A 12,515-nucleotide genomic window follows, 5' to 3' on the forward strand; every position below is an offset into this window, starting at 1 on the left:
AGCCAAAAAAGATGACGGATCAAATGGTGGATACACGTATGATGACCTCTTTAAATGTTTGAATAAGTACGGTGACATTTCAGCTCTCATTGTGTCAAACAAGAAAAATGGTGCAGCAATTGTGGAGTTTAAAAACAGCAGGGATGCTCAGTTTGCTGTTCAGTTTGAAAAGGGACACCCTGACAACCCACTGACTTTGACATGGTTGTCGGGGAAACCATCAGAGGTTTCCGAAGGTTGTTATAACAGTGACATTAGTAATGCCAGCAGTGATGTTTCCCGGACTGCGAACACGACAAATGATAATCCAATATACACCAGTGTGCCCATTTCTTCTAATGATCGAAATTTTGAAAGTTTGGTTTTAATGAAAATGAGACAGGCAGAAGAGAGAAGAAAATTAATTGAGCAAATGCAAAAAGAAGATGAAGCAGTGTAATAAATGAAGGATGCTCTAGAAATTTAAATATATTTTTTTAATGTATGTTACATTGTACCTACCAGGATCAGGTCAACTCGCCCCAGTGGTTTGTCACCTCGCCCCACACTGTTTAGTCAACTTGCCCCAGTGGTTGGTCAACTTGCCCCACACTGTTTAGTCAACTCTCCCCACACTGTTTAGTCAACTCACCCCAGTGGTTGATTAACTCACCCCAGTGGTTGATTAACACTCTGCATATTGTTTAGTCAACTTGCCCCACACTGTTTAGTCAACTCGCCCCAGTGGTTGGTCAACTTTCCCTACACTGTTTAGTCAACTAGTCTTGCCCCACACTATTTAGTCAGTTTACCTGGGCAGCAGTTGGTCAACTTGCCACAGATGCACTTTATTTTGTTCATAGTATAATATCTATTAGAAGGTGTTTTCCCCAGGATTTTTGCTCAGAGGGTTGGCAGAATAGTTTAACGTTAACTGAGCCCCCAAAGGGTGCGAAAATGCTTCATTCTGGAGTTTTAATCAGATGTGCATTAAATATAGCATTACTGAGCCAAAGGGACAAACTAAGATAGATTGTCTTTGAAGTATGAATTTCAGTGTTACTATTAGGCTAGTCAATAACTATTATTGCCATGCCCTGAAAAGTGTCAAATGCTGCAGTTGTGTACCTGTATGCTAAATGGTAAAAGATTAAACATGTCTAAATATAAACCAGGGCTTCTACACAGTTCTAGAATTTTTTTTATATCCACTAGCCATGGGATCTGTGATTTTAAAAATGTACTAGCCACGATTAAAAATTCACTAGCCCTACTTAAGTTAATACAATTTTACTAAATAATAGTAATACTCTATGTCACCTAAAGAGGGAGATAGAGCTTAAAAACACTAACATTGGGGGTTGGGGTGCGGTCAGGTTATTCATATTTACAAAACACACTTAACTGCAACATTTGACCCCAAAATATTCACTAGCCATCGGGCATGGCAATAGTAGTTCTTTATTAGCCAGACATTGAATATGACTAGCAATGGGAGTGGGAGCCTTGTAAAACTGATGTTTGGAAATTTGTGCCTGTGCTGTACTAGTATACATGTATACATGTAGAATGTATACATATTGGGTACATTTATATTAATTACAAAGTTCTGCAGTTATTGACCCTTTAACTTTATACGGGTGTAGAATTTAGCTCAGTGGATAGAGACTTGAGGTATAGGATCAAACTACTTCAGTGGAGGGGCGGTGGTAAAGCGCTTGCTTGATGCGTGGTCAGTTTGGGATCAATCCTCGTTGGTGGGCCCATTGGTCTCTATCTGGTTCCAACCAGTGCACCACTACTGGTATATCAAAGCTGTGGTATGTGCTATCCTGTCTGTGGAATGGTGTATATTAAAGATCCCTTGCTATTAATGTAAAAATGCAGCGTGTTTTCTCTCTAAGACTATATGTAAAAATAACCAAATGTTTGACATCCAATAGCCGATGATTAATAAAAAAATGTGTTCTAGTGGTGTCGTTAAACAAAACAAACTTTAGGCTAACGTTTAACTTTTACTTCAGTAGATTTCAACCAGTGCCCCATGGATGATATATCAACTAGGGCTTCTGGAATTTTTATAAAATCCACTAGCCATGGGATCACTGATTTAAAACATTTAGTAGCCACAATTAAACATTCACTAGCCCTATTTTACAAAATAATAGTACTAATCAGATATGTCACCTAAAGAGGGAGTTACAGCTTAAAACACTAATATTGGGGGTTTGGGGTGGGGACAGGATATTAATATTTACAAAATAAACAAATGAAACATTTGACTTATTTTTTTCACTAGTCGTCGGGCATGGCAATATTAGTTATTTACTAGCCCAACAATGAATATCACTAGCCATGGGAGTGGGGCTACCATATTCTAGAAGCCATGTATCAACAACCATGGTATAGAGCCCCTGATCAAGATTTGAAAAAATAGAAGTGACTCCTCTCTTCCAAGGAGAAAGGGGAGAAGTTTAATAAAAATAGCCTACATGTAAGTATACATCGGCGTTCAGGCCTTTGTCATTGAGAAATGAAAATTCGCGTAAACCATTTATAGGTTACGCCAAAACAAATTCAGGTAACCCTGAGAATTGAAAATCTGCGTGACAAATGTTATTTTATTTCTAAATACATATATGTTTTCGTACGTATGAAATTATTGGGGACCAAATCGAGTTTGAGCTACTTGTAGGACGACCAGAAACACATGAAACATACAGACACTGATATCCTAGACAAGAAACTGTATTTAGTGTGCAGCCTGGGGGAAATGTATTGGGGGGGGGGGGGGGAAGAAGAAGGAAATTTGCTTAAGCTAAGTGTGTGTGCATGTGTGAGTGTGTTGGGGGGATTCGACCCCGAAACCCGTCCCCTATATTTATTAGTGGGAAACATGTTACAGTGGCAAGAAATTCAGTCTTTGTAAGAACACACGCGCACACATACACACGCATGTACACACACACACACACACACACACACACATATATAACAAACGCGCACACACACAAGTCACAACAAACGCACGCATATAATCCAGAGCCGGGTGCAAAAGGAAGGGGACAAGTGGATCCCCAGGCAAGACAGATACACACACACCACATGCACACACACAACACAACACACACAGAAGACAGACACACGCCATACACACAAAGAGACACGCACAAACACACACCGCCAGCACACCACCACTACATCACATACACGTATACAAACACAAGCACAAACATCAACAAACCCCCTCCCGGACACTCACACACATACACAATAAACGCGCGCACACACGCACGCAGAGACACAGCAAACGCACATACACAGAAATACAACAAAGAACACACGACCCCCCCCCCCCCCCCCAACACACACATACAAAACACACACACACAAACTCACAGACACGCACACACACACATACCACCACTACATCACATACACACACATATACAAACACAAGCAAAAACAGACAAACACCAACACACCAAGACACACATATGCAAACGCGCGCACACACACACATACGCATAACAAACGCGCGTACACAAAGACACAAACACACACATACAAACGCACAGACACACACCAACATACACACAGTAAAGTTTGTTTTATTTAACGACGCCACTAGAGCACATTGATTTTTTATCTTATCATCGGCTATTGGACGTCAAACATATGGTCATTCTGACACTGTGTTTTAGAGGAAACCCGCTGTCTCCACATAGGCTACTCTTTTACGACAGGCAGCAAGGGATATTTTATTTGCACTTCCCACAGGCAGGATAGCACAAACCATGGCCTTTGTTGAACCAGTTATGGATCACTGGTCGGTGCAAGTGGTTTACACCTACCCATTGAGCCTTGCGGAGCACTCACTCAGGGTTTAGAGTCGGTATCTGGATTAAAAATGCCATGCCTCGACTGGGACCAGCCTGTAGACCGATGGCCTGCCACGACGCCACCGAGGCCGGTCCAACATACACACAGAGACACACAACAAATGCACACACGCAGAAATACAAATAAACGCAGAGACACACACAGACACAAAAAACGCACACACACACACATGCACACACACACACAGAACACACGTACGCACATAATACAGACGCAAGGAAGAGGACCAGGGGACTCTTCCCCCATTGGGGTGACCTTTTGAGGAGCTGGTCCATTTGCCTTTTTTTTTGTTAGTTCCCCACCGCAAAATATCTCCCGGATCCTCCCCTGAATACAACAAAGTTAACACCCTGGTTTTCATGCAAGTTACTTCCAAATGATAAATGAATTGGCTACTCCTGAATTCCAGCGTCATGACATCACAGTCTAGACCCCCCCCCCCCCCCCTCCCTCCTGCTAAAATTCATGTAGACGCATTTGAGATGCCAGAAAGATGTTACTTGTTGGTCATAAAGTTAATGTTTGTTTTGTTTAACGACACCACTAGAACACATTGATTTATAACTCATCGGCTACTGGATGTCAAACATTTGGTAATTCTGTCATATTGTCTTGGAGAGAAAACACGCTGTATATTTATACTAGTAGCAAGGAATCATTTATTTGGACAATCCGACATAAAGGATAGCACATACCACGGCCTTTGGTATACCAGTCGTGGCGCACTGGCTGGAACGAGAAATATCCCCAATAGGCCCACCAACGGGGATCGATCCTAAACCGACCACGCATCAGGCGGGCGCTTTACCACTGATCTACGTCCCGCGCCTATCGGTCATAGGAAGTAAATGTTCACCACAACAGTAATCACCCAAATAAAACAGCACTGAAAAAAGACATGTTTTATTTAACGATGCACTCAACACATTTTATTTACTGTTATATGGCGTCAGACACATGGTTAAGGACCACACAGATATTGAGAGAGGAAACCCGCTGTCGCCACTTTATTGGCTACTCTTTCCAATTAGCAGCAAGGGATCTTTTATGTGCACCATCCCACAGACAGGATACAGCAGTCGAAGGGCACTGGCTGGAATGAGAAATAGCCCAATGGGCCCACCGACGGGGATCGATCCCACACCGACCGCGCATCGAGCGAACGCTTTACCATTGGGTTACATTCCGCCCCTTGTACATATCAAGTCGATGGTCAGTAGCATTATGTTCGAAGTATACTCTATGATTGCACATGCTGTTGTAGCATTATGTAGCGTGGTGAACTGGCTGGAACGAGAAATAGCCTAATGGGCCCACCGACGGGGATCGATCCCACACCGACCGCGCATCGAGTGAACGTTTTACCATTGAGTTACATCCCGCCCCCTGTACATATCAAGTCGATGGTCAGTAACATTATGTTCGAAGTATAATCTATGATTGCACATGCTGTTGTAGCATTGTGTAGCGTGGTGCACTGGCTGGAACGAGAAATAGCCTAATGGGCCCACCGACGGGGATCGATCCCACACCGACCGCGCATCGAGCGAACCCTGTACCACTGGGCTGCGTCACGCCCCCAAAACGGTACTAAATGTATAGGAAACCGGAGTAGATTACATACAGTATGTACGTTAAAGAAAGAAATGTTTTATTTAACGACGCACTCAACACATTTTATGTACGGTTATATGGCGTCAGACAAATGGTTAAGGACCACACAGATTTTGAAAGGAAATCCCGTTGTCGCCACATAGGCTACTCTTTTACGACAGGCAGTAAGGGATCTTTTATTTGCGCTTCCCACAGGCGGGATAGCACAAACCATGGCCTTTGTTGAACCAGTTATGGATCACTGGTCGGTGCAAGTGGTTTACACCTACCCGTTGAGCCTTGGAGTCGGTATCTGGATTAAAAATCCCATGCCTCGACTGGGATCCGAACCCAGTACCTACCAGTCTGTAGACCGATGGCCTGCCACGACGCCGGTTATATGTACGTTAAAAGGAATAGCTTAAGTTTGTTGCCATTGTTAACATGTCGTTGACTAACCGAGACGTTTTTATGATTAAACTTATATACATATTAAATTACATATCCCGGCATAAACATTGTCAGTGGCTGTGTATATGATCGTCCAACAGTTTGTTTTGTTTAACGACACCACTAGAGCACATTGACTTATTAATCATCGGAAATTGGATGTCAAACGTTGTAGTTTTGACATATAGTCGTAGAGAGGAATCCCGCTACATTTTTCAATTACTAACAACGGATCTTTTATATGCACCATCCCACAGACAGGATAGCACATACCACGGCCTTTGATAAACCAGTCGTGGTGCACTGGCTGTAACGAGAAATAGCCCAATAGGCCCACCGACAGGGATCGATCCCAGACCGACCGCGCATTGAGCGAGCGCTTTACCATTGGGCTGCATTCCACCCCATAATGGATACAGGCACGGTGAAAATTGTTTGACTTGGCTCGATCTTGGCCGTCTCTCGTTATTGGATACATTCAGGTGGACTTGTTAAAACGTAACCGGCATCGGTGGTGTCGAAGTTAAGCCATCGGACATAGGGCTGGTAGGTACAGGGTTCGCAGCCCGGCACCGGCTCCCACCCAGAGCGAGTTTTAACGACTCGGTGGTTAGGTGTCAGACCACTACACCCTCTTCTCTCTCACTAACCACTAACCGATTGCCCTGGACAGCTATCTGTGCCCAGGACAGCGTGGTTGAACCTTAATTGGATATAAGCACGAAAATAAATTGAAATGAAATGAAAGCTAATAGGTAAAGTTATGTCTGTGTTGTACCCTGACTTGGTAGTTTTCTCTTTGATGTAGCAAACAATTGCCCAGTGGTAAAGGGCTAAAGTTTGTTTTATTTAACGACGCCACTGGAGCACATTGATTTTTTATCTTATCATCGGCTATTGGACGTCAAACATATGGTCATTCTGACACTGTTTTTTTTAGAGGAAACCCGTTGTCGCCACATAGGCTACTCTTTTACGACAGGCAGCAAGGGATCTTTTATTTGCGCTTCCCACAGGCGGGATAGCACAAACCATGGCCTTTGTTGAACCAGTTATGGATAACTGGTCGGTGCAAGTGGTTTACACCTACCCATTGAGCCTTGCGGAGCACTCACTCGGGGTTTGGCATCTGTATCTGGATTAAAAATCCCATACCTCGACTGGGATCCGAACCCAGTACCTACCAGTCTGTAGACCGATGGCCTAACCACGACACCACCGAGGGCTCGCCTGATGCGTGGATGGTTTAGGATCCACCCCTGTGACCCATCAGGCTATTTCTCGTTCTAGCCAGTGCACCACGACTGGTATATCAAAGGCCGTGGTATATACTATCTTGTCTGTGGGATGGTGCGTATGAAACATCCCTTGCTGCTCTCTCTCTCTCTCTCTCTCTCTCTCTCTCTCTCTCTCTCTCTCTCTCTCGCTCAATGATCGAAGCATGAAACCCCCCAGCACGTGTGACGGTTATATCTTCACTGTTCTGGTTCTGTACATTGGTGGGCAGACATTAAATTAATTTTTTATTGAAATAGAAAAAAAGAGAGGATACACTGGCTGCCGGTTGTTTGGACGGTTCCACAGTTGGTTTCAGGGGTGGTGGGATAGTGGTGGTGGCTGGAGTACTCAGCTACCTGCACTGTTCTGCTTCTGTTTCTGTGCAGTGGTGGGCAGACATTAAATTATTTTTTTATATTAAAAAAGAAAGAAAAAAGGAAAGAAGAAAAAACGAAGAAACACCAGCTGTCGGTTGTTGGTAGATAGATAACTAGTTTAACGTGCCCATATACCACTATGGTTTCGAACACGCTCATCCAGAGTCCGACCTCTGGATGGGCGAGGGGATAGAGTTCAAAATGGGCAGAATTTTGAAAATAGCAATTAGTAAAAAAAAGTTAATAGAATTAAAAAATAAATAAATAACAAGTTACAAGCCAAAAATAAAACGAATGGACTGCTCGGCTGAATATTTATTAAATACTCTGCTGAAGGATTTGCTTTTCCCCTTCAGAGTGGGCAAATTATTATAGCCTGCCATTAAAGATTTTGAAAGACCCAACACTGATATGGTTCCAATATCAAATCCTACATAGAATTACAGCAACGAATACTTTCTTATATAAAATAAAATATGTTGATTCAAATCTCTGTAATTTCTGTCATCGCCAACCAGAAACATCAGTTTACGCTTGCCTCAAAGTCGTCGAACAAACAGGTGAAGACTTCCAGTTTGACAAAACTATGATTTTATTTGGTGATATAAATAATGAAAACAATTTCGTAAATTGGTTAATTATAAATGTAAAGTATTAGAGTGTTCGACCGAAAGGATTTTCGGTTGTTGGGTCGGTTCCATGTGCGGGTGTTTGTTTGTTTCTTTGTTGTTTTGTTGTTGTTGTTTTTTGGGTGGAGGGGTGGGGGTTGGGTGGGCGGAATGCACAGTGAAATCTAATTATTAACCCCTACCGGTCAAACCGGAGGAGATATAGGTTTTAGCACTATTCTTCTGTCTGTCCGTCCGTCCGTCCGTCCGTCCCACATATAGTTTGTCAGATGTTTTATCGATTTGTAATATTTAGTTTTTTTTACTTAATTCTAATCTACTCTAACTTAATCTTGGGACTGAAATATGTACCACCAGATCAAATTTGGCATATTTTTTTCATTAGTTTGTCGATCCACGGACTTGGAGCAATTACCCGTATTGTTATAATTGGGTAATGTGCGTTTTTGGAGAAACAGGGTTAAAGTGCCGTTTTGTAATAAACTTCATTTTTCATATGTTATTTTGCTTATTGACATCTCAAAATCACTTTCAATCCTCAACAGGACATGGGCAACAAATTCCCATCCCAACTTTTATCAATTTTAACAAACAAACGGAATTATTTCAGTTTATTACAAAACGACTGAACTGAACTGAAACTGAACTGAACTTTATTTACACACATGTAGCAGTTCAGTTAAGGTTCAGAACAACTAGTGGTTGAAATTCATCTCTTTATTACAGCAACTCGTATATACAAACACCCTGTAATAAATACAGTACAATATAATATTTGTTATTACATTCTAAATCCTAAAAATCAAATACATATATAAAACCATACATTGCTCAACACTGAATAATAAAAACAACCTAAAAAGGGAAAGAACTCTTGCATATACAATCTTGGGCGATATTGCTTATATATTAAATGAAATGGGTTTATTACAGACAATATTACAGACGTTAATACTAAAATATACGGTACACACACACACACACACACACACACACACACACACACACACACACACACACACACATATATATATATATATATATATATATATATATATATATATAGTTATAATTATTGGTAAGCTTAATACATTCCTTTTATCAATTCATTTACTATTCAGTTACTTCATTGATCCTCTTTAAACTATTTATACAACTTATTAATATTTATAAATATGATATTTAATATTTACCTCAATATTTATAATTAAACTATTTGAGATATAAATATTATTATGGTACTTAATATCAACTGGCTGGCTCCCAACTGTTTACCAAGACCTGTACAGAGGAAATAGTACATAATTAACCTATAGGGTATAATGCATGTCATAAAATATAGATTAGAACTTCACTCTGCAATATTATTTTACTAAAGTAGGTCTAAACAACATATGAAGACCTGATATATACACATATCTCAGTTGCAAATAACCAAGTAAAATTAACATAGCAATATCAACTGGGTTATACAAAAACACACACACAGAACTCCAGCTATACTCATTACCAAAGCAATATAATCGAATATTTTACTAACCTATTTATATTTATTTATTCAGATTTACATTTAAGTAAGCAGATTATTTTTATAATTAAGTATTTATTTAACCTAAATTGTTATCATCCTGCATGTAGCTTACCTCTGCCTTGACTGTCAGGAAAAGGTGTGTCCCAAGTCAGTGAGAAAATGGGTTACAGTGTTAAGAGTTAGTCAATGAAAAGAATAGAAATAGATCAATACAAATGAGCTAAAGGTGAACAGCACACACACTGCTGTACCGTGAGTGCTTGTCAGGTTAGGCTTAAGTCCATACTGGTTACACTGAAACAATGAAATCTATTAAATATAGGAAGAGCCTGCCACAAGAAATATTAATTATATGGGATACTTCTTTATACATCTGTAATGTATACTTTGTAAGCAAATAGCCTGAAATAAAACATTAGTTACTTAAATACTTAAAATTAATTTATTTACAATTATAACTTATTAACATACCGGTATGCTAAAACCCACATGTATTACACACAGTCCATAGTCTACGGCATATGAGGATATATATATATATATATATATATATATATATATATATATATATATATACATACAGCAGTCAATATAATTGTAACACGATGGTGGGTGTAAATAAACATCTGGAAAAAACCTAGTAAGAAACATTTTGGTTAAAAGTAGTAAGTTTCCGAAATTTTGGCTTGGACAAACCTAATAAGTCACACATTTGCTATTTGTTATCTGGAAAAAGCCAGCAACTTGCTTGAGGCAATCAGGTTTAGGTGTCGTGGTCACATGACTTAGTCTTGGCAGCAACCACGCGAGAATCAAAAACGTATGTTGGGTGCTTTTGTTTTGTTGTTTTCAATAGTTTTAAGGAAGTATGAGCTGCTAATGTGGAAAGCTGATACTCCAGTTGGCATTGGATAACAATAAAAAGACAAGTAGTGTCATTAGTAATGTTGATGATGAACACAACACCAGTATTGAGGAGCCTCAAATGATGGACGGGTCGCTTGCTACTTCTGCATGTATTACCAACCGTGCTGCATCAACAGTTACTGATTGCGATCGTCAAACAGAACCTGTTACCGATGATGTAGTTGGGAAATCAAGGTTAGTGTAATATTTTGATCAAATAAATTACAATCTGATTACGTAAATGGTCTGGATAAACTTGGTAAGTTTATTGTCATTAATTTTTTAAAGAAACAGAAAATGGGAAAACTGATTTCACCCCAACATTAAATTGCTAAAATTATACTTAAATTATTAACTGTATGGGGCATACTTTGTGTGCCGTGTTAAAACAAAATTGTAATTATTTATTTGTTTACATTTGCAGTTGCTATGTTTTACTAGATTAAATCTGATCTGCATTCAACCTTGAAACAACAAAAAAAGTAGCAGTTATTATTTTAGACAATTTCATGAGTTAAAATTGCAAAGTTTAATAAAAGTGTTGTGCTTATGCTTTGCTGGGAGTAGATATGTCTGCTTTAAACTCATCCCAAAAAAGTATGAAACATGGATAAGACATTCCCTTTAGGTGTGTTGGAACTACATGAGTGCATGAACTGTAATGTTTTATTTTATAGAAAATGGCGTCGGAATGAGCAGGACAGACAACAATACCACAAGGAAAAGTATGTTCTCCTAGAGCCTTGCAAGGATACCTGATGAAAATCCTGTGTCACTAAAATAACAGAGGAACAACGCCATATTATCAATGATGTATTTTGGTCTCTTGACTTTGGTGAACGTAGACTGGTTTGATGCACACATTCTGATTCACTCGGTATCAAGACGCAAAATAGCACAAGACCAGTATTCTCGCACCCATACACTGACATATCTGTTACCTGAAAAGCTGAAAAGTCCCAACAACATCCTTTTGAAACCCATCGATAAACGGGGGAAGGCTGCCCCCCAAAAAACAAGAAGAACAAACTTAGCATTCTGGAGCATATTGAAGGTTTTCACCCTCAAATAAGTCACTACAATCTTCAGCACTCCCCTAATCGTAGGTATTTAGACCACGATCTCACCACCACTGCCATGTGGAGAGATTACAAAGAACAAGTTAGTGATGTAAGCTATCCTGTTTATCGCTGAGTGTTCGAAACGATGAATAATGGCTTTGGTCGTCCATCTTAGGATGAATGAGTGTCTGCACTTGGCATCCCAGAAGATGGCCATAATGAGGCAACCAAAGCCAGGATAAAATACCAGGAGGATGCAAAAAGTAATTTTATTTTCAAAGATGACCACCAAAGAACATGTTTTGTTTGTTTCATGTTTGGTTGTTTTTAATGAAACATTTGCCTCTTTGAAGGAAGATGTAGATTTTGTTGTGCTTTGGGATGAAGGGATAGCAGGAAGGCTTGCGTCAAATGTTGCATCTGCCTACATAAAGCGTATTAACTTATCAGGGCAGATAATTGTTCTGGGCAAAACAATAATTGGACTCTGTTTTCTGCTCTTGTCTGATGTACAAATCAGGAATGGGGCCCAAAGAAAATCTCTGTGAGGTACCTTGAAACGGGGACATACCTTTATGATAACAGATAGCATACATGGTAACATTGGATCAAAAATTAAAAAGTGTAACGAAATCCACACTTTCGACGGTTTTGTTGAATTGAGCCAAACAATTAAAACTTTGGTAATGCACCATAGTGATTGTTATGCAATGGAAGATGGACACATGTCACGACAATCAAAGAAGGTAACGTTACCATATTTGGCTGACCTGTGTGTGGTTCACTGTGTTAAGGGTTCAAGATCAAA

General features: G+C 39.9%; 1 protein-coding gene across 1 annotated transcript in view; it reads left to right on the forward strand.

The window, feature by feature from the left end:
- LOC121368138 (dnaJ homolog subfamily C member 17-like) overlaps nt 1–467 on the forward strand; it is a 1,066-nt gene extending 599 nt beyond the window's left edge. Inside the window, exon 1 of the mRNA XM_041492728.1 lies at nt 1–467. This exon is cut by the window's left edge and continues 599 nt beyond it. Within this exon, the coding sequence (XP_041348662.1) occupies nt 1–439 (439 nt within the window). The 3' untranslated portion in view covers nt 440–467.
- Nucleotides 468–12,515: the final 12,048 nt, after the last annotated feature.

Source organism: Gigantopelta aegis, chromosome 1 (genome assembly GCF_016097555.1).
Source record: "Gigantopelta aegis isolate Gae_Host chromosome 1, Gae_host_genome, whole genome shotgun sequence".
In the NCBI taxonomy this organism is placed as follows: Eukaryota; Metazoa; Mollusca; class Gastropoda; order Neomphalida; family Peltospiridae; genus Gigantopelta; species Gigantopelta aegis.